Source organism: Thamnophis elegans, chromosome Z, assembly GCF_009769535.1.
Source record: "Thamnophis elegans isolate rThaEle1 chromosome Z, rThaEle1.pri, whole genome shotgun sequence".
Taxonomy (NCBI): domain Eukaryota; kingdom Metazoa; phylum Chordata; class Lepidosauria; order Squamata; family Colubridae; genus Thamnophis; species Thamnophis elegans.
In genome coordinates this window covers 95,230,293-95,253,897 of record NC_045558.1, presented here as the reverse complement: position 1 = coordinate 95,253,897, position 23,605 = coordinate 95,230,293, and the positions used below count along the sequence as shown (strand labels likewise).

The window sequence follows — 23,605 nt, the reverse complement described above, 5'->3', positions numbered from 1 at the left end:
GCCCTCTTAATGAAATGTATACAACAATATGGACTTATGCCAGCTTATGGATCTAATTAAAAAAAAACTCAAATGCTGATATGAAATTTAGCAGAGGAAGAAAATAGAAGTGAGGTTTAACATTGCTGCTAAAAAGATTAAATATTTAGGACTTTGTATGACCAAAAGCAATCAGGATTTGTATAAAAATAACTACCTACAGCATTAGAAAAAACACAACACGTATCTCCAGATGGGAAAAATAAATTTTACTAGGCTAAGTAGAACTGCAGTCATCAAAATGAATATTTTACCAACACTTAATTTTCTTTTTTGAATAGTTCCAGTACATATTATTAATAAGATATTAAAGGATTGACAGATGTACTGAACTACATATGTGCCAATAAATTAAATTCAAAATTCTGCAGAACTAAAAAGGGTGAAGTGGATTAATGGCTCCAAACTTTAAATTGTATTACAATACTAATAGTAACAGGTTAAGATAGTTTTCATAGAGACCAATATCTCTTGATCACTCAGTTACATCTATAAAGGAGACAGGACTTTCAAATGGTTTGCTTGAATGTCTCTGCTAGACATAACCGAAAAAAATCTATAAGAGATCATGCAATAATAAATTATGCATTGGGGTTAAAAAAAAAACAGAAAAAGGATCAGTCCAGAATCTCTTCCTATTTCTATCGTATGAATTTTATGAAGATGAAGGTCCAAAACAATTGTTCAGCAGAGAGCTAATACTTGGTTCATGTTGCAAGATTTAATTATTTAAATCATTCAAAACAATGACCTAGTTTAGCCGATCCATATAAGTACTTCCAACTCCAGCAGAGTATTAAAAAATGTAGAGGGGAATACTAAAAAAGTTGACTAAATTTGAAAAATCTGTAGTACATAACTCAGAACATATTATTGAGTCATATTTATAGAGTTCTGATGCAGTTTGATTCAGGATCTGAACAAACAAAAGACTTTGTTTAAATGGATGCAGTAATAGAGATGCAACAATTGGAATTTCAATGGAAAAAGAGTGTTAATTTACCGCAAAAATGTATTCAGAGAGAATTGATATAAAGCGAGTTATTGTGAACGTATCATCCAGTTTGACTACTAAAAGGGACAATTCATTATTTTAAAAGTTGATGGAATTGAAATGAGCAGTTATTCAGAACTGATGATAGCAACATTAAGTTCAACAATTCTGGAAAACAATTCGTACTAGAATGAAGCAAAATTTAAAAACTGAATTCCCATTTCAACTTTTTATATTTTTATACCAAATTTTATCAAACTATATGCATTCTCATAAAGCACAGTGAATTGTCTTTATGTATGATAACTTCTACAAGGATACTACATGACTGTGTGTTTTCTACTAAAAAGATAACCCGGTTCCTTCCAAAATGGCTAAGTTGTGAAAATAAGTTTCAATGTCTAGAATATATTCATACCTTAAAATTTAACAAGAGATTTCAACTCAAACTGAAAATCATTCTTAGATTATAATTTAATACATAAATTGGCACAATATAAAAGATTGAAATTGTGCATAATATCTGTATTGCAGTTTTATGAGATAGCTAAATCAAAATAAAGTTTTAGTAATATAGACTGAATTCAGTATATTATTCTATTCTATAATTTATAGAAAAAACATATTTAACTATTCAAAACTAATTAATAGGATAGTATAAAGTTATAACTTTAATGATATTTTAAAATCCCTGGTTTATTTATTTGTATTACTTTCTTTTACTCTTTTTTCATCGTTTTTTGTATACTTTATTTAGGTATTTTCTTTTAAAAGTCCAATAAATAATTTATAAAAGATAAAGGAAGGAAGGAAGGAGGGAGAGAGGGAAGAAAGAAGAAAGGAAGGAAATGAAAGTCAATTAAGGGCTGGGAGAAGTCCTGAAGCTCTAAATACCTGCTTTAATTTCATCTCTCTAGCTCTGGTGACTAACATGGAATTGTTCAAATGTGGACTATTTGCCTCAGCTAGCATGGTAAGGCTTTCTGAGGATTGCAGTTCAAAACATCAGGTTTTTTACCACTTCTCTTCTCTGACAAATGCAGAAATGGCTCCAATATTAAGCACTATTCCTCCAAAATGCCCTCTTCTATCAGACAGACCTATTCAGTTCCAATGGAAACACTGAAGCCGACTGAGAAATGTCTGGAATGCGTGACATCTTCACATGCCTCAATATGCCCAAACACATTCTTCACCCTGGACTTTAGTATGCTTTGAATAATATTATTTAGATTGGGAATTGGAACACGGCATTTCTGCACCCTCTGGAAGACCAAATACAAGGGCAGGGCTGAAGTGCTCTTGCTCTTTATTTTGCAAAATGTTACTTTTCCTGCCACTGATAATATGGTATATCTTCCTAAAATCACTGATGGGATTTATCAAATCTATTAAGGCTTGGTTGTTTTAAAGTTAGGTTGCTGAACAAACTATAGGATCCTAGTATATTGTGTAATGAAACCATAATGGTTAAGTTCACAGAGCCAAAACCAGGGAAACTATATTTTTGTGGGAAGGTTTGTTTTTTTGTGAGCGATGGAGTGCAATATTGTATGAATGATCCATTAAGATCATATTTTATATCCCTAAGTTACTTAATTTTTACTAGGGATGTTTCATCTGCATTGATGAGGGATATTGCAATTGTATATTGTATATTACAGGGAATAATTGAATTGAATTGAATTGAATTGAATTTTATTATTTGTATGCCGCCCTTCTCCGGGAAGGACTCAGGGCGGCAAACAATTCAAAAAGGGGAAAAGGGGGAACATACAACGAAATACAGATAATTAAAATAAGCAAGAGTCACGCAACCATAAAAGTCGAGAGGGGAGGGAACTCATCAACCCCAGGCCTGCCGGCAAAGCCAGGTTTTGACGGCTTTTCGGAAGGCCTGGAGAGAGGTGAGGGTCCGAATCCCTGCGGGGAGTTCGTTCCAGAGGGCCGGAGCTGCTACAGAGAAGGCCCTCCCCCGGGTAGTAGCCAGATGGCATTGGCTAGTAGATGGAACCCGGAGGAGGCCAACCCTGTGTTATCTAATGGGTCTGTGGGAGGTAATTGGCAGCAGGCGGTCTCTCAAGTACCCAGATCCAATACCATGAAGGGCTTTATAAGTTACGACTAGCACCTTGAAGCGTATCCGGAGACTGATCGGTAACCAGTGCAGCTCGCGGAGGATAGGTGTAATGTGGGTGTACCGAGGTGCACCCACAATCGCTCGCGCGGCTGCATTCTGGACGAGTTGAAGTCTCCGAATACTCTTCAAGGGCTGCCCCATGTAGAGCGCATTGCAGTAGTCCAGTCTTGAGGTCACGAGGGCGTGAGTGACTGTTGCGAGCGCCTCCCGGTCCAGGTAGGGACGCAACTGGTGCACCAGGCGAACCTGGGCAAATGCCCCCCTGGTCACAGCCGACAAATGGTGTTCTAAGGTCAGCTGTGGGTCCAGGAGGACCCCCAAGTTGCGAGCCCTGTCTGAGGGGCGTAAATTTTCACCCCCCAGCCTGAGTGATGGAATATTGACCAAATTCTTGGGAGGGAAACACAACAGCCACTCGGTCTTGTCTGGATTGAGTACAAGCTTGTTAACCCCCATCCAGACCCTAACAGCCTCCAGGCACTGGCACATCATGTCAACCGCTTCACAATACCTGATAGAGCCACCAGTACACAACTGAAATAATTAAAACATTTAAAATTGTGACTTGATAAAGTTGTTTGTTTTACTATGGATGAGATAATAAGAAATGAAGAATGATTACTGTCATAGGTTATTCAACAGGTTTACGGCAAAAACAAAATCTCAGCAAGGAGTCTTGTTCACAGCTCCATTTCTTAATCATGATCCTTCACTAGTTTCAAAGAACAACCCAGTTCAAAATATGTTAATTTAGAAGAGATATCATGGAATTGCAGAAAAAGACTGGGAAGCACTTTTATTTTGTTCAATATGTGGTTGATGCAAAAATTATTTTTAAAAACTGACATACACTCTAGATTAATTTTCTGCTCCTGTAGATATTATATATGGTAAACTTCACCCTACACTGACACTGATTGTCTTTGTTCCAAAGTTACGATTAAACATAACTGGCAACTTCCCTACACACCACATAGCTTGCCTAAAAGGCTTGACCTAGAATTATTGATTCCACTAGGAGACAATTCTATACCAGAATGCCATCAATAGCCCAGAAAGTGTGGAAAAGCAGAAAAATAAAATCTCATTGGTGTGGAGCTAATGCAGTAATCACTGTATGTAATATCACAAAGTAATATACTGGGGATAACAGCTTATACAATACAATTACTTACAAACTTTGGTTCTCCTCTCCCTGAAGAGCACGCTTCCTGGGCTGAAAATAGACTTCTTTTGACCAATATCCAGAATTTAACCTGTAGTTGGGAAAAAAAATATTTTTGTTGTTGTTATTAAATCAGCTTAATTCAGATAGATGCAGTCAAGAGAATTCATGTAGCATAATGATTAAAAGCATGATTTAGGAGCCAGCCACCCTCCCACCCATTCAAATATTTGCTCAGCCTAGTTCCAATTTCAAGCAAAGTTCACCAAAAACTCACTTGGAGGCCTTCCACAAGCTGTGTTCTTTCAGCCTTCAGGGTCTGGTCAGAGCCTCCTTCCCTGGTCTCTAAGGGAAATCTCAGAGTAAGGGGTCAAAACCAAGGACCATATTAATATTTTTATATTTGGCTCAAAAAAAGCCAGGTCATATTTTTTTTCTATGCTGGCATACTCCATCCCTGCTCCAAGGCTACACCTCCCAGTAGGCTGGACATTTGTTAGTCAATTGTGAGCACAAGAACAATACAAGCAAACCAGCGGTGCAATTCAGCTGGTTCTATCTGGTTCAGGTGAACCGGTAGCAGTGGCAGCGGGAGCTCCGCCCACCTCCCGTTTTTATGCTCTGTTGCACACATGCTCACATTTACAACCAGTAGCAAAGGTACGATGATTTCACCCCTGAAGCAAACCTTAATGATTGCAGAGTCTATTACTGAAATAATGTCATTGTCTTACATTATTAAAAAAAATTAGAAACAGAAAGTTTTATAGAGCTGTGATACTGTAAATAATTTTCTACTGCATAGATCAGTAGTTTTAAAATTTCTACAAACATTCAGATTTGTACATCACAATTTGCAGTCAAACATCAGCAACAAGTGTTTGAATTCTAATGGCAAAGCATTCTGAACTAAATCCCTGCAAATTGTATGTCTATAGAAAATGTAAGGTGCCATAGGTTGGCAGAATTATAAATGGAACGTGGCACTGGAAGGTCCCAGGTTTGCCTGATTTAGATGTGCAAATAAGTTGTCACAAGTATGAAATAACACTTTGCAATTGTATACACTTTCATACTTGTTAGTCAAGTTAGTCCTTGTGTACTGGCAGCACTGTATACAACTCTCAAGCAATACACATACGTGTGAATCGGTCCAGTAACTGAAACAGATATAACAAGTGTTTGTTTAGGCAAACTTCACTCTGGAGGAAAATCAGCACATTTGTGAGGTTTATTAGGACTGTTAACAAAATTGTGCCTTAAAAACAGTAAGTGGAACAAAGGGGCATATGATAATTAGGCCCACCTATAAATCCGTTTGGCCTTCTTAAAGGTGGCATATATATATAATCTTCTCTACAAAGCTCTTTAAACCTAAAAGCCATTTCTGTTGAAAAATTATGCCTTTTTGTTCATGTGTCTTTAAGGGGTTGTGCTTATCTTCATATTTGAATTACTGGAGATGAACCAGTTTGCTTGAGTAATGGGGAGGATTGCTCTTTGAACTTGAGATAGCATTCCCTAGCCTGGTGCCCTTCAGGTATGATGGGTTATATATATCTCAAAACAACAATCTAATTCTAGTTGTAAATTATTGAACTGAGTTTCCCAAAATACGAAGTATACAAGACTTGGAGTAATGTACTTTAGATATAGCGTTCAAGATGGAAACTGACCAAATAAATGTGTTTTTTTTTAAATCCAAATATGATAGATTGTTGCACTGAGCCTTTTTGTTATTTTAAAATTGGGGCCTGTTCTGTATGGAAATGTGGATTTTTCCCTGTACAATTAAGTTTATGAGTGTGCTCTGTCACTATAGCACAGTGCAGGAAAAACAACCTCATAGCACAAACACAAATACGCATACCACTGTCTTTATCACTATCACCAAAAGGTCCTACTTTCACCTATGTTTGTTATCATGGAGAAATGAACTATTCTAGTCTTGTGAGAAGAAACAATCACATACACCATACAGCAAACACAAGAAACACGAAGCAATCTTCTTAAAGGGAATTGGATAGACATTCTACCAAACAGGAGAAGAAAGAAGACTATATGTAATTAATGTTGTAATGCGTATTTAAAAAGAGGAACACTGGTTAATTTTTTGTTATTCTGTTGTTAGTGTGCTCTGTGGTTTCATTACAACTATATTAGTCTTGCAGTTCAAATCTATAAATAACAATAATTCGTTGATGTCAGCTAAGTGCATGGAAAGTTGAAGTGCTGACTTCATTATTATGGAGACCTTGATGCTCTCTGGGCTTGGTTGTTTTCTTGCAGGCGTTTCATTACCTGATAGGTAATATCACCAATTCTTTGATGATGTGCACTGATGTTACCTAGTTGGGTAATGAAATGTTTGCAAGCAAGCAACCATCAAAGAAGCCAAAAACAAGATGACAGTGCCTATGGCGCCACCTGGAGAACTGATTTGGGGGCGTGGCAGGCCTGGGTCGCTGCCAGTTCCAGCGACCCAGGCCGCCAAACCACTATCAGTTCGGCCAAACCAGTCTGAACCAGTAGCCCACCACTGATGACTCCCCATGTTGCCAATTTCCTGTAAAAAAATCTACATAAAATACCAAAGGACAAATGACATTCTGCTATTTACATTTGCATTTGTACGTGTGTATATCTACATAGAGATATCCATATATACAAATGTGTGTGCACACAAGCTTGTGGTGCATATCATGGAAATTTGAGCCTTAAAAATGAAATACTGTTTAAAGGAAGACCATTCAGAAAAGTACACCATACCAAAATGTACAGCATATAGCTTTCCTTAACACTGAATTAAGGAAGCCTATAAAAAGGAAGGACAAATTTGATAGCAGGAAACTTGAATTAAATTTGCTTATGAAATATATACTAATAGGCACAATGACTCAATAAGGAAGCAGCAACAGCAGGATGTTGTGGTACCAGTAACTGAGTATCAATGTCGAGTAATAAGATGTGAAAGGTACAGGAAGGGCTTTCCCTGGAACTAAAATCATGAATGCGGATTTGAGGCTTCTTGAAACTGTTTTTCCATAATTAAGAAAGCAGATTCCTAAACTAGCTAGTTGAATATACACAACCACAAAAAGAAGTACCATATATTCAAATAGCTAGATTAACTGCATTTCAATTTTCTGAATATTCTGTTTCAGTATTTCAATGGAGACATTTAAATATTGTGAATTAGTTTGCAGTGTATCAACTGCTACTAAAATGCTAATTGCAAGCAAGTATTCACAAACCTGCAGATCAAAGGCTGGAATTCTATTAAACTGAATGTGGTTTCTGTCCAAATACATACATGATTGTGCTGTACAGATAGTCTTCAAGTTAGAACCATTCATTTAATGACAGTTTGAAGTTACAGTGGCACTGAAAAAAATGACTTTTGTCCATTTTTCACATTTTCAACCATTGCAGTACCCCTGTGCCCATATGATCAAAGTTCAGATAATTGGCAATTAGCATGTATTTATGAGTTAGTGTCCTGGGCGTATGTGAGCACTTTTTGCAATTTTTCTGACAAGTAAAGTTAATGGGAAAGTAGTGTCACTTAATGCAGTTGCAGTGATTCATTAACAATTGTGGCAAGAAAGGGTGTAAAATGGGGCAAAATTCACTTAACAGCTGTCTAGCTTAGCTAAGAAAACGGGCTTAATTTTGGTCATAAGTCGAGGACTACCTGCATAAATTGGAAACTGTCAAAACTGATGGAATTTGTGAATTCTAAACAAATAAAAGCAGCCTGCATTTGTATGAACAAGATATATTGAAGGGAATACAGACAGAATTGCTCTATGTAAGTCTGCCCACCCCCACTGTATCTTTCTCCTTTTTTGATGATTTTTAAAATAATGATTTTAGATATATGGGAGATGGCCATAGCTTGACAACATTTCAAAAGAGACAAGAGTTTTTGAAGAAAATTTTGACTAATTAGCAAGGGGAACTAATGCCCTGTCCTTTGCTCTTCTGACTAGCAAAATAGAAACCATACAATTGAAACTGATGAAAAGTAAAATATGCCAACACTGTTTCAACCATATGGTTTAGAATAACCTGGATTATCTTTTTTCGGTGCAGAATTTTTATAAATATACACACAAACACTTCTGGTGCATGAGTGGCAGAGATGCTTCATAATATTGAAACTGTAGAGGCAATTAATCAACCACCACTGGACTATTTAAGCAGGATCAAGGCCTCGATGTAGCTTGCAATTTCTCACTTTGCATTCTTTGTTCTTGAAGTTATAGCTTTTTGTTATGTATTTCTTGCACTGCCATAATAGGAGTTACGGGTAAATGATGGACTGTGAATAATGAACAACTTACAGGACAGAGGCAAAGACCAGTACCACTAGCACTGATATTTCATTTTTGTTTTCCCCTCAGTTTGCCCAACCCTTTCTCAGATGGGAACAATATATTTTTAAGATGTCAGATGCTGTTCACACTTGATATTGTCCAAGTCTGTGTCTTGCATTTGCTTTGCACAGAATTGAAAAACTATCTATTATTTGCCTGTACTATATCTATATATTGCATAGGAAAGATCAGTGAATTGACTGACCTTTAGGGAAAATCTGCCCTGATATCATTGATCTGAACTTTCAATGTATTTGCCAGATTACAGATAGAGGTACGCTCATCTTGGTTCACTGGAATTTGCAGGCAGCAACTTGTTTTTGTTGCATTTTTCCAACACCAAAAATAGATACGGTCTTAAACCTACCACACTAGTATTAGCATGATGAATCACTAGAGTTTTTGGGTGGAGAGTTGTAGAAAATGTTGCAAGTAAGTAGTTTTACAATGATCCCTGAAAGTGCTATTGCTAATGTACTTAACAAGAAAAGCTAATGGTCTGTTACAGGACTACTGTAGTTCTGAAGTTGTAACTGATAAGAAAACTCCAGCTTTGATAAACATAATCATTACTTTAGTAGAGGTATTCTGTCATATTATTTTGTCAAAAGGTATGTATGTGTCAGTTTTCCAACTATTTTGAAAAATATTAAATCCAAAGAATGGAGATACTTAGTATCTGATGACTCCTTCATATATGCAAGTAATTATTTGCAAGGAAGTACAGGTACTCCTCAACTTACAAAAGTTCATTTAATGACCGTCTGAAGTTACAACGGCACTGAAAAAAAGTGACTTTTTCAAAATTATTACCGTTGCAGCATCCTCATAGTCATGTGATCAAAATTCATATGCTTAGAACTAGCATGTATTTATGATGGTTGGAATGTTATGGGGTCATGTGACCATCCTTTGCAACCTTCTGACAAGTAAAGTCAATGGGGAAGCCAGATTCACTTAGCAATCATGTTACTAACTTAACGACTGCATTGATAGTTAACCGTGGCAAGAAAGGTCATAAAATGATGCAAAATTCACTTAACTCTCTCATTTAGCATCAGACATTTTGGGCTCCATTGTGGTCTTAAGTCAAGGACTACCTGTAACAGGAAGCACCTGAAATTCCAAATTAGGGATTTATGCTAATCCGATATTTAATACTGACCTCTTTTTTTCCAAAGTTGGCCTATTTATATTTTCTGATATAAACAAATGAGATTTATATCTTCTTCTACCTCTTAGTAGCCTTTAAAAAAATGTTCCTGCAGTTTCACCCAAGTTAATTGGATATTATAATTTCTTAACAGTACAGAGAATATTCCTTCAAAGAAGCCATGGCAATCAAGTTCAGGACACCATCCTACAGAAAGGAGAAGGTGGGGGTGAGGAAAAAAGTAATGGTTCAGGGTGAACTCAATTTACATCTCTGCTGAATAGTACTAATTCAGAAATCTTAATATGGTTCAATGATGGAAGATTTTAAAAATAGTTAAGATAGCTGTTGAGAATTGCAGAACTAGAGTGATCGCTTTCTCAATTCCCTCCCTTAACTGTACTAAATTTCAAAGCAATATTTTATTTCATTCAATGTACCAAACTAGGTACTGGTATTTGCAAAACCTTTAAGCCTGCTCTGCATATAACAAAGCATGAAAAAAGAGGGAGGTTGAAAAGACTCCCTTCTAAAAGAAGAAAAAATATCTTCCAAATAAATTTGCAACAGCAAATTCTTCACTTGAGGGTAACTTTCTACAGTGATTGTACTATGCTTCTAATTCAAAGGTTTTTTTAAAAGTGCTTTGAAATGCATAAGTGTGCATACATGGCAGCATTCCTTAAACCAAATACATTTTCCCAGGATCACAGAGTAATTCTAGAGGGCAACTGCAAGATCTCAGGGGGAAAAAAGTTATTTTTCTGAAGTACCTACTTCCTTTGGAATCCAAAATGCTGTGCAATTCTGGTTTGTAGAGTTTGATTACATGCCTCCAAGTTGATATCAATTCTAAATCACCACACAGATCTTCTCCATGACAATCTGTCCCTAATCTGGCCTTTCATGTCGAATGGTAGGGGAAAAAAAACTTGAAGCAGGTGATTGAATCTGTGATACTCAAATTCTTTCAGGTGAATACAAGAGAAAATGAATGGCCATATGGCCAAATGATAATTCTGTCTTTAGACAAAAGAAAGGATAGAAAGAATATGGAAGGATGGAGAACAGCAAAGGCATAATTGGGATACCAGGACAGCTTAAGCTTGCTAACATAAAAAACATCAAGAAAAATGCATAATAAAGGAGGGGGGATCAGAGAGAGAAAACCCTCCCTTTTATTTACCATATTCTGCACATAATACTTTTTTTTTGCACATTAAGTATGAACTGAAGTTTTAAAAGTACACACAAAATTTACACTTGGAATTTTGCAAACTTTCTACACTTTGCAGAACAAAAAAAACAGTTTTTTTTTCTAATATAAGGTGGAACATTACTATACTTAATGATTCCCTCTCATCCCTTTGTTTCAATTTCAGTTATGACATCACTCCCTCGTCATGTTTAAGGTATATTCAGCAGCAGTGTGCTTCCCCAAATATTGCAGTTTTTTTCTCTATAATATGAAAGCAGGTTTTTTTTAATGAATGATCTATAGCAACTATCAAAATTCACGGTGCCTTTCAATCCCTAGCATCTTTCTTTGAAAACTCTCATTTAAAGAATTGGAAGTGGGAGGAAGTAGAGCTACATTACTAAGAAATTATGTCTCTCCATAATTCTGCATTTTGAAATCTTGGAGTATTATACAGTTTCCAGTGTATTTTTTTTTTTACAAAGATCTACATGGAGGAGAGGAATAAAAAAATTGGAATTGAATAGCAATAGCAGTAGACTTATATACCGCTTCATAGGCCTTTCAGGCCTCTCTAAGCGGTTTACAGAGAGTCAGCATATTGCCCCCAACAATCTGGGTCCTCATTTTACCCACCTCGGAAGGATGGAAGGCTGAGTCAACCCTGAGCCGGTGAGATTTGAACCGCTGACCTGCTGATCTAGCAGTAGCCTGCAGTGCTGCATTTAACCACTGCGCCACCTTGGCTCATCAATGAGTGAAACTACTAAAGCAAAATAAAAATAAAAATAGAACAATTAAAAATAAGTACGTACCCTCATTTTATTGAGGAATGTCCCAAAAAGTCTTCCCAAACACTGAAAACAGTATTTTATCATATAAGAGATATCAACTCTTATCTTTTAAAGACTGAGAAAAAATAAACCTATTCAGGTTTCCTTCATTTTAGTATTAAATACCCGCCACCCCAAGAATTTAAGAATTACAAAGTTTTTGGTTTGTATTTTATTTTAGCCATTCACTCAGGCTGTATGAACTTCAACAAAAAGACACTTGCCATTCTTAAGAGAGAAAATTAAAAAAAAATCATTCCATCCACTACTCAGTGGACTCACTACAGAAACTTAGTTCAGCTAAGGTTTGGAAGTGAGTATAACAGCACAGAGCTTTTCACAGTAAACCAGGGAACAGCTTACCCTTGGAAGAATGTAGCCTCCTGCCTTTTCACATAAAGAAACAATAACTAAGAACAGGGAAAATATCCCAAGACTTACATAACATAAACATATTTTTTTCTAATTCAGTATAAAAGGCATGTAGGCACCATCTGACAAATCTTGAAATTCAAGAAGGCAAGGGAAAAACAAAACATGTATGGACTTTGCAATACTGAGATTAGATCTACATGAGCCGTAGAATGAGCTGGCTGAGTGACTGATGGTGCTGAACTGCACTTTTCAAGCATTCTGCTTCCCAGAAAGGTACAGTCTTGGCTTAGATTAATACAGCCAAGGGGATGCTGGGGCTAGTATCTCTCTCCATAATATGCTGAATTTTCTACCTACAAGAGGGAAAATTTCTGTCTCTTGCTCCACATGTGGATTTCTCCACCTGCTATTTGAAATAATACAGCTCATTCTAAGACTTCATTCTGCAAAAAAGATAGACCAAGACACTGATTCATCTCATCCAGATCTTCAGTGGGCTGTCACAAATAGCTCAAGTCATACAAGAACATTCAACTCATGTCTCCAATTTATTCTTTTACTGAAGAATCTTCCTTCTTTTCCCTCTCCCTCCCCACACACTTGTCAATGTTGCAAAACTCATCACATCAAACCCAAATCAGAAGATTTTGGGGGATGGAATGATGTCACAAAAAGGCTAAAGAATTTTCACTCTAAAGCCCTGAGGGGAAAGGAACAGAGCAGTCTGGTGAGCAAAAGGGGAGAAAGTACCAACCATTTCTATAGTAGGTGGTCAATGGTTTGCCCATCAAACTAGTTGCTCTGAGGTTAAAAGAATAAGAAAGTAAACACTACTCCCCTCATGTCACTTTTCAGTCATTTTAATAAGGTATCCCTCTTCCTCCTCTTGGAGGTACTCTATTCTGCCCACGAAATGCTTTCCCGTATTCAGTGGACTGGACTGGGTTTCCCCACGTGTGGCTTGTTCCTGTGTCACTCGAATCTGTTACTCCCACCTCATTGTAGTTATGAATTTTGGCCTCTGAGTGTACCAGTGTATTGTTACTCCCCTCAGTTTTGATGAAGGACTGCCCAACAGCAGACTGTATCGCTAAGGGAACTCGGGTGAAACGGAGGTCCTGGTCCCCAGGGAATTGAACTGATCCTGTGCTCTGGTAACTGCTGGACTCCCTGATGTCGCTTGTGGAACCCAGAAAGGTCCTACTTTTCCCCGCGGTTGGGGATGATGTCTCTGTTAAAGTCTGGATGGAATTTCTTTCATCAACATCAAAGTTGCAGCCCTCGGGCCTGTCGATGCTGAAAGTCCTGGATGAAGTTTGTGACTTGGTGTATTCCGAGGAGGGCTTCCCAACTTGGGGTTCCTGCTTTGGGTGGCTCAGCAGCCCTGCCTCTTGCTGGGATAAAAGTTGGAGGAGAGCGGCTGTCATAGCCGGGTTCAACTCCTGAGCTGCATTAGAGTTGTTCTCTTCAGCCAGATTGGGTGGTGGCAGCGGTGGTGGTCCAGGAGGCTCAGGGGGTCTCTTCTCTGGTGGGAGAATGTGAGGACAGGCTGTGGAATGGTTACTTCTTTTAAACACCATCTCATAAGTACATGTGAACAAACATTAAACATTTCAGAGACAGATATAAAGGAAGTGGGCAAACTTAGGGAAGAGAATATTCTTTGAATAAAATAACTTCCAGATTATAAGACATAAAAAAATTGCATACTAGAGGACTCATAAATTCTCGTTCTGAGATCTTTGAGAGCCATTGCCAGTCAGGGTAATAGTACTAGGTATAAAATAGCTGTGTGCGCTTTAAAAAAATTTTTTAAAGAGGTAAACCAAAGCAAAACAAATTTCTGCGTCAAACTTATCTAAATTCTGGGACCCATGTACAAGATAATCATTTCTGTTTTTTACTGTTTATTATACATCTGATTGTCATAGTTAGTTACAAAGATGTAAGCAAGGTACTGATCACCCCCTCGAAAAAATGGTGCTGAATCCCTCCATCTTCTTAAATTTCAGCAGTCATGGCCCACGTATTTTCAAGTACTATCTCTGAAAATAAAAGCTAAATATACTCCTTTAAACAAATTAAAATATTATTTCACTTTGAAGAATATCATGTAAACAAAAAAATTCCATATAGAATATACAATAGCCCTTCCCTTAATCAAACCCTATAGGGAATACCCAAAAGAAGAAATGTATAATGATCCAATTGTGCAAGCAATATGTGCTCATTTCCATTTTGGCAAAATGTAGGGATTCTCCCCATAGTTACCTCAGATATCCCAAACCATTGAAGCTGATAAGAATGGACCCTCTCCACCAATATTAATCTAGTTCAGAATAAGCATCTGGCATTTCTACTTCAGTTTAGACTGTGGTAGTTTCTTTCATAAGAAGGGTGAGATGATGGGACAGGCCTCAGTGGGAGAATCTGTGTCCTCTCGACTTCTTTTGAACTCTTTTTCTCAGCACAGATCAGCAATTATTTTAAGTTCCCCTTCATAAAGGGCTTAAAGATTTAATTAGAGTAACATTAATTATAGGTTTTATTCTTCTAACATTCTAAAGACTAAACGTAAGGTTTCTAAGCATAAAGCTAGGGCAGTAATGAGGAAGACTATGATTTAGCCTTCTCAGTACCATGCTAGCTCCCATGTGCATGAAAACTGTCATAAGAGAGTATCTGAGCAATCACTTCTCAATTTAACAAGGTACATTTCCCGCCTTACATCCTGAAAATTCTTTCACGAGAGAAGCTAGGGCCAAGAGTACACAATCTGCTTAAGGTCTTATGATGAGCATTTTCAGGAACCCAAAACTGTCGCCAGATTCCACACACACTCAGAGACGACTACCAGGCTTGGTTAAAGAATATTCAAAGAGTTTTTTATTTACTGCATGGAAAGACCCATATAATCTTTCCCCCTTAAGTCCTAGGAGCAAGGGGGTGTCTCAATTTATTTACCTGCAGTTTCCTCCTGAGGCAAAGTGGGGGTTTTCCGTGGCCCCCGTAGATCGCTGTTCTTCTCACTGCTATTCTGCTCTGTATTTGTTGCAGGCTCTTGGGTTTTAATTAGCTGGCTCAGCAAAATTGCCAGAACGCTTTGCATGTCTCCCTGAGTGCCTGCTGCTTCAGGAGTGGGTTGTTCCTCAGAGGGAAGGGCTGGTGGGGGTGGTTCCTCAACAGCTGTTTCCTCTTCAGGCACTTTCTGGGAATCCTGCACTTGCTGAGTGGTAGTGGTGGTGGCTTCATTGAGTGCACTGATGGACTGGTTAAGGGCCTCTAGCTGTTGCTGCATCTCAGGGTTTGAATGAATGTTGAGTAGCTGGGCCATCTGTGCAACACTTAGGTCTGTCTGGCTCTGCAACAAGTTCAGTAAGACAGCCAGCTCACTCTGATTCAGCTGCTGTGTGATGTCACCAAGACCTGCTGAAAACATGAGACAAGGCACCAGGGAACAGAAAAAGAAGCAAAAAGACCTTAGATAAAGTAGAACAGGAAATTGTCTATATGTAACTCTACCTCTTGCTTACAGATATATTTAGTGTTACTCTCCTCTTTTCCTTCAAGAAATATTTTTTGCAATTATTTAATGTAAGAATAATAAATGACACAGCAATCTAAGGACATAGGGTGTATACAGAGGCAAACAGAAATGTCAACCAGAGGAATTCAAAATACTAGTAGGAGACTCATTCAAAATGCTTGAGGGAGAACTATCACATAAGCCCAGCTTCTCACCTGACATACCAGGATGGATTGTATGCCTACTTGCGGAGCTGAATCTATGGAAACATCTCTCAGTCTGGTATCCTCTATTCATCTGGAACTTAGCCTTCATGTTACTAGCTGGAGATTATAAAAACTGAAGTTCAGGAAAACTGACATTCACTAAATTGGGGGATCAGTCTAGACTGTAGAACTGGAAAGCACACGATTCACCTTTATTATATGTGGCTATACTATTAAGGAAATTCCTGTGTTTGGTCCAGTTTTATAGACTTGCTAATTTGAACTACTGCCTGCTGGAATTGCAGCCTCAGCTCCCTCGATGCATTTGCCCCATTTGTCTTCAGCTTCCAGAATTTAGCTCATTTTAGTGTGGTGGATGATAGATGTCAGGAAAGACAGAAAATGAATCTGTTAATTTTATTAGACTCTTCAGAAACTATTAATGCATTAGTCTTTTGGAAAGATCTTCTAAACTGAGAGCGAAAAGCAGCTGCCAGGGATTTTTAGGGATTTATATAATCTGTTTTTTCCAGGACTTTTTGGTATGATTTGTAACCAGGTCCTTGGATGAGCAAATTTGCTAAATAAGTCTTTGAAGTCAGTGATACACTAAGTAAGGGACTGAAGGAGACACTAGGACTGGATATTTCAACAGTCCTTGAATGGTTAATTAAATGTAGGAGTGTGTCTCAATGACTAAAATAACTGTTTATCTCAAAAGTAAATCTGACACAGAATTTAATTCAAACTGGACCCAATTAAATTATAATTCAATACATTAATTCTATCGTATGCAAAATTTAAATACTCCTCTGCATAATTTTATTAATAAAATACAGCCAATGGTCAGTAGGATTGCGAAGTGTATATTGTAATTTCATAGGACTTCTAAAGCCGAGTAGACCTAATAATGTGGACTTTACAAATTTCATTTTATGATTTATATTGCATTGAGTATGTTTCTAGATATGTATTATTTGCTTAGAGCTTAAGAGTGATGGTCAAGCTTTTTAAATGATATAATGTATTATATTATTTATAATCAATTAATTATATTCTGGAAATCTCAAAGGTGCTTTTTTTCAAAAGACAATTGGACTTTCTGTTTTTTCTTTGAAGACATTTTGCTTCTCATCCAAGAAGCTTCTTCAGCTCTGACTGGAAGGATTTATACCAGTGGTAGTCAACCTGGTCCCTACCGCCCACTAGTGGGCATTCCAGCTTTCATGGTGGGCGGTAGGGGTTTGCTGTAACTCTGCTTTATAAATTTTATAAAGTAAAGTTACTTCCCTACTTTATAAATCACCATTACTTTGGAAGCGGTAGAGGGTTAAAAAATTTTACTAACAGAGATACAAAAGTGGGCGGTAGGTACAAAAAGGTTGACTAGCCCTGATTTATACTCTTGCAGACAGCTGATCATTTGAATGCTTATAAGTGGGTTAAGATCACCTGGAGTTAGATTCAGCCGTCCATCATTTAAAAGATACAGGCCACTCTTTTGATGTCCATATTTTGCACAGAGAGGATTGCTGGTTTGAAAGAGGAGTTAAAGAGGCCATTTATGTCAAAAATTGACCAGCCTTTCTCAACAGAAGGGGAGGGATACGACATCATCTCCAATCTACAACACAGTCCTTTCAACAGTTCCAGGAAGGCTCCACACCCAATTGCACCACTCAGGTGACCCTGATGACACAGATAAACCTTAATGAACTGCTAATGACACAAGTGACCTTAATGACCCGCTAAAAGTATGCAAATGGCCAGCTGTCTGCAAAGAGTATAAAAAGCCTTCCATTCCCCATCATCCAGCCAGACCTAAAGAAACTTCTTGGATGAGAAGCGAAATGTCTTCAAAGAAAAACCAGAAAGTCCAGTTGCCTCTTGAAAAAAACACCTTTGGGACAACATTACCTGGATGACTGAAAATCTCCATAGACATATTCTGGAAGATTATCATCCCTAAATCATTTGTAAATCCCTTGCTTATTTTTGGCCCCTTTTGTTTTTTCCCTTCTTTGTTTATATATTTATCTGAAATGTCTAATAAGGTAAAGGTAAAAGGTAAAGGTTTCTCCTATCCAGTTGCATCTGATGTTGGGGGGCAGTGTTCCTCTGTTTCTTGGCTGACCGAGCCAGCGTTGTCCAAAGACATTTCCATGGCCATGTGGCCAATGTCACTATACACCAATGGACAGAGAACAGTTACCTTCCCACAATAAATAGGTACCAATAATGGTACCTGTTTATCTACTTGCATTTGCATGCTTTGAAACTGCTAAGTGGGAGGAGCTGGAGCAAGTAAGGGAAGCCACCCCATTGCACAGCACTTAGGTCTCAAAGCTGGGCTGCCAGTTTTCCAGCTGACAAGCTCAGCATTTTTAACCACAGAGCCACAGCACTCCCAAAAAACATTTATTAGAAATGTTTAATAAAAACATATTAGAGGAGAGACTTAGTTCTGAACAGGCACAAGTAAACCCTGTCTGAAAACACATACTATTGACTGAATAGTATGTACATGATGCACTATATGTATATTATTTATTATTCACATATGTGAATAGGAATTTATCACATGTAAAATGGTAAAGAGATTTCCATCAAGACTGCTAAACTGAAGTCCAGCAAATTTACTGGCTCTTTATCCAGGCCTTTGGCAATAGAGTCTGATCCCTTGGTTCGTTGTGCTTGCCATCTTTTATCATTATCATTTCTCTTTTATTAATTTTATTATAATTTGATTGTTGTGAAGTACCCAAGGTCATTGACAACTACTGGTAGCTGGCCTACACTACCAGTTTAATAAATGATTATTATTGTATAAATTTCCAAAAACTACCCAGAAACTTCAATTAAGGTGGAATAAAGCTAAGAAATTTCTAATCAAAATTGGCTATAAAGAATATATTATTAATATGCATATGTGTTTTTAAAAAAAGGATATATCACTATTCTAAATAAAAGGCAGTTTGGAAATTTTCCACTTCATAAAATTCCCCCCCAAATAGTTTTGGAAGGATCTATTCAATTTCCCTCCTGTTTTAATTAAACATATTAATAATATTATTATATCTTTAAGCTATTATTAAGTTATCTTTAATAAAGATATAATAAAATATTATTATACCAGTTTTTATGGTAGGTTTCCTTAAGAGCTATCTCAGAACAAATTAATTGATGATGCGATATAAATATATAAATAGGATTTGCAATAGGATTACATTTTTCATGCTATGATGCATAACCCTTTTCAAAATTATTACTTATGATTTGAATTTCCAAGCATTTAAGAAAGCAAAAAATCCTGCCAATTAATTAAACCTTGAAGGATTTTCCTAGGTTACACACTAACCAAATGTGTCTCCAGCACCAGGTTGCGTTTTGATCTGAGCAGGCTGCGGGGGTACTGGACTGCTATGATTCTTGGTAGCTTCAGTGCTTATTGCAGAGGCGGTGTCCTTCCGGGAAACCTTTGCCAGGGGAGGTTCCTCCACCGCAATCCCACTTTGTCGTTGCCGTCGGCGTTTCTTACTCCAGAGTTCATGACAATCCTGCCAACGAGGGAGGCTAGAAAGACAATATACAAACATTAGAGACAATAATGGCAAGTGCAAATAATCAAAAGAAAATTTCTAATATTAGATTATTGGTATTTCTCTCATTTTAGATGATGTTTACAGCAACAGTCCAACACAAAACTTTTTCATGTGTTCTTATATGTCAAAAAGGAGGTCATTTGGAGTGAGTGAATTAAAGGAGGAATAAACCTTGTCTTAGACTTCACAAGAGATTTTAAAGCTGTATAAAAGCCACAAGAATTGCACCACTCCTTTTTTAAAGCTTAGGGCATATATATCGTGCCATTTCAGTTAATAAAAATTTGGAGTTGCAGAAAAAATGTGAATCTGTTGTTAGTTGCGAAGTCGTGTCTGACCCATTGTGACCCCATATGACAATGTTCCTCCAAGCCTTCCTGTCCTCTACCATCCTCTGGAGTCCATTTAAGATCACGCCTACTGCTTCAGTGACTCCATCCAGCCACCTTATTCTGTCATTCCCTTCTTCTTTTGCCCTCAATCTCTCCCAGCATTAGGCTCTTCTCCAGTGGGTCCTTCTGTGGCCCAAAAATCTAGCAATGCCTATTTTTTTTCTTTGATTAAACAATTTTCTCCTTGCCTCATCTACCTGTAGCTCCAAGGTTCCAAAGGGACCTTGATCTGTGTGTGTGTGTGTGTGAGAGAGAGAGAGAGAGAGTGAGTGAGGTGGCTATGTGCAGACATATCACAGGAATAAAGCGAATGGCCAGGAGCATCTTCGCATGTTCAAAGAAAAAGCAGAGATTGGGACTGAAGTACAAGGCAGATAATTCTAAGCTATCCTCCAAATTTGAACTAGTTTGTAAACCAAGGGAGGGTTTTTCTTCCTTTAGCGGGATACTTACTCTGGAGGATCCATCTTGCTGATATCAACATCCTTTAGGAAGTCACTCTGCAATGTTTGCTCTGCTGTACATCGCTTATTGGGGTCCAGTGTTAGCATATGGTCTAGCAAGTCAAGGGCAGTAGTAGGAATGCTAGAAGATGAAAAAAATATGGGGAGGAGAGGCCAGAGTTGCCACAATAATCAGCAATGTTATTTGTTTGTTTGTTTGTTTGTTTGTTTATTTATTCGTTCATTCATTCATTCATTCATTCAGGGAATGGACCTACTTAGTGTACGATGTAATTAATATATAAACAGCATATAAAATCAACATTAAAATATTTAAATTAATTTAAGATTACAAATTTTAAATGTTCAAATATGACACTATAAAATTTCAGAAGTCAAATTACTTGATATAATTTTCAAATATTTAAGACAACCTGTTTTTTTAAGTTTTTATCAGGCAAGGCCAATCTATAGCATACAACTATGTATTTTGTGCCTCCAAGGCCCTCTCCAACTATGAATAAAACTTCAATATCAGTTTCCAAAATATACTTCAGGGAACCCCTGGAACACCAACATAGCCCTTGTTTGCATTATGCTTTTGCCAGGAAATTCAACTGACACTTGTAGAACTGTATTTTTAGAGGGCAGCACTCCATGAAAGGTGGGTCAGAATGAGCCATTTGGTATCAAGCATTTGGAAAAGAACTTATTCATTGAACATGGATACACATCTGTCTTTCATACAGGTAGTCCTTGACTTATGATAACTGAGCCCAACAATTCTGTTGCTAAGTGAGACAGTTGTTAAGTGAGTTTCATTCCAGTTTATGATCTTTGTTGCCACAGTTGTTAAGTGAATCTGGCTTCCACACTGATTTTGCTTGTCAGAAGGTCGCAAAAGGTTATCACATGATTCCCAGAACATTGCAAACATCATAAATGTGAGTCAGTTGCCAAACGTCTGGATTTTAATCACATGAACATGGGGATGCTGCAATAGTTGTGAATGTGAAAAATGGTAATACGTTACTTTTTCCAGTGCTATTGTAACTTTGAATGGTCATTAAATGAATTGTTGTAAATCAAGGACTATCTGCACTGCAATTTGATACTTGAAAATACATGTTTCTGGTAATTTGTTCTTCAAACCCATGTGTTAATCATTATCAATTGTGAAGTGTTTGTCTGTAGAACTGATACTAGTCAAAGCAGATGTTTCTGGATTACATGGCCAAATTTGATTTCATATTAGTCATCTCCATATGTTCATTTAAAAATCAATCCAATATACCAGCCACAGAAGAAAGGATAGGATAATCTTAAAAGGGTATCGGCAGTGTTGGAATTAAATCACTGAAAATTGAACCCATGTGTATGGATTTCCTCATTTCTTTCCTACTTAAAGCCTACTGTTTCAGGACATGGATCTAATGCTCTTTGCTGACTAACCAGATGATTATGCTCCATTCATTTCCATCAGATGTACATGGCTATGGCACATATAGTAATTCAAATGAATGTATACCGGTAATCTAAGTGCTGACAAAAGAGAATATGATTTGGGAATTTGGCAACAAAATTTACATTTACTCATATCCATATGCTTTCTCCATTCAACTAAGACACAAGTGCGATGAATAAACAGTAATATCAGTACCAATTATTTATAATAAAAAAACCAGTACTAATAACAAAGTTCTAGAAGTCCCAGTCCCTGAAATGAGACCTTGTAGTATATTTTAAATTCATCTAATTTCCCAACCATGAATTTCCTAAGAATGGATGCTTTGAGCGCAAAGTGTTCTCAAGTATGCTATGGGGGGAAAAAAGAAAAACAATTTGTATTTTTTCCCTTGTACTGGAAGTAAGTAATCACTCCTCCCCCTTTATCCAAGACACTTATTGGACACTACTGAATGCAGTTAAGAGCAGAAACAGTTAAATGTCTCCATGTCCTCTCCTAATTCTCATCTAGACTCCACCAAAGTCTGTGGCTTTAGGCCCTGGAAGTTCACAGATGTCTCAATACAATTAACAATATACACCGGGCCAAATAAAATTATCTACAACTGCAGTAAGCATACATGATATGTCAACAAATTCATCCATCTCTCTTTTCCAACCCCAAAAATTGGTCTAGAAACTGGGAGACTGTGAGTTTTAGTCCAGCCTTAGGCATGAAAGCTGGCTGGATGACTTTAGGCTAGTCAGTCTTTATCAGGCCAACCCACTTCACAGGGTTGTTGAAGTGGAATAAGAAAGGAGGAGGAATATTAGGTATGTTTGACACTTTGAATTATTTATAAAAATTAAATTGAAATTAAATTTATTATAAAATCATAGTGTTTTTTTTTTAAGTTACTTCCTAAAAATCTAACTCAACCTGTTTTTTTGAAAGGGAGGAACCCGAGCAAGCTTTTTTAGGAAAACAAGTGGTGAGCCTCTGCACCACTACATTATCTCATATTCACAGAGATAGCATATGGAAATAAAAAAAATAGATATTGCGCTTTATAGTGTTATATTAAACATAAAGACGTATTGCAGACAATGCTAGCTCTCATCCAAAAAACAGTATATCAACTTACAAAGAAAACTCCTCCCGCAGGCGCCTACGATATTGCTTCTTAGGTTTCATGGTGTTGAAGTAGGGAAGTTTGATGACATCTGGCCATGCAGCTGGACACGGGCTCCCACAAAGACGGCTGCAAGGAAATGTAAACACAGTTTTGAATCTCTCGATAAACATAACACTTGAAGTCACTCAGTTCTGTGCTCATCCAACTATAACTCCAAATATCACAGTATCAACATTTGTGCATCACCTTTCCCCCATTTGTTGATATGGTACAGTATAGAAACCACTATCTTTTGGCATAGTGGTTAATGTGCTAGCCTAGAAATTAGGAGATCACAAGATCTAGGTCTCTCTTAGGCATGAAAGCCAGCTGGCTGATTTTGTGTCTGGCTCTCTCCCCCTCCATTTCTCTCTCTCCCTCCCACCCTCCCTCCCACTCTCCCTCCTAATTATTAAAGAGGAAATTCAGAAAGAGTATATATAAATGATTTTCAATTCTGTCTACTTAAACTCAAATTTTATTTTAAATATCTCAAAGGATTCATAAATAGCTATTAGCATGGCCTTTAAAACTGAAGT

At 37.3% G+C, this 23,605-nt stretch overlaps 1 protein-coding gene across 15 annotated transcripts in view; it reads right to left on the bottom strand.

Annotated features, from left to right (window-relative positions):
• Window positions 1-23,605, bottom strand: part of CDK12 (cyclin dependent kinase 12) — a 104,174-nt gene that overhangs the window by 60,273 nt on the left and 20,296 nt on the right. For 9 of the 15 annotated variants that reach the window (XR_004256856.1, XR_004256858.1, XR_004256857.1 and 6 more), the window contains exons 10-14: window positions 23,037-23,153; window positions 20,456-20,587; window positions 19,367-19,581; window positions 15,241-15,705; window positions 4,349-4,429 (exon numbers count right to left, since the gene is read on the bottom strand). Coding sequence is in view for 6 of the 15 variants with exons in the window: in XM_032235331.1 (XP_032091222.1) it covers window positions 13,137-13,825; window positions 15,241-15,705; window positions 19,367-19,581; window positions 20,456-20,587; window positions 23,037-23,153 (1,618 nt within the window). In the remaining 9 variants the exon portion in view is untranslated. Of the gene's footprint in view, window positions 1-4,348; window positions 4,430-12,055; window positions 13,826-15,240; window positions 15,706-19,366; window positions 19,582-20,455; window positions 20,588-23,036; window positions 23,154-23,605 lie in introns of those variants that run through there. The other 6 variants (XM_032235331.1, XM_032235325.1, XM_032235329.1 and 3 more) reach the window with 4 other exon arrangements.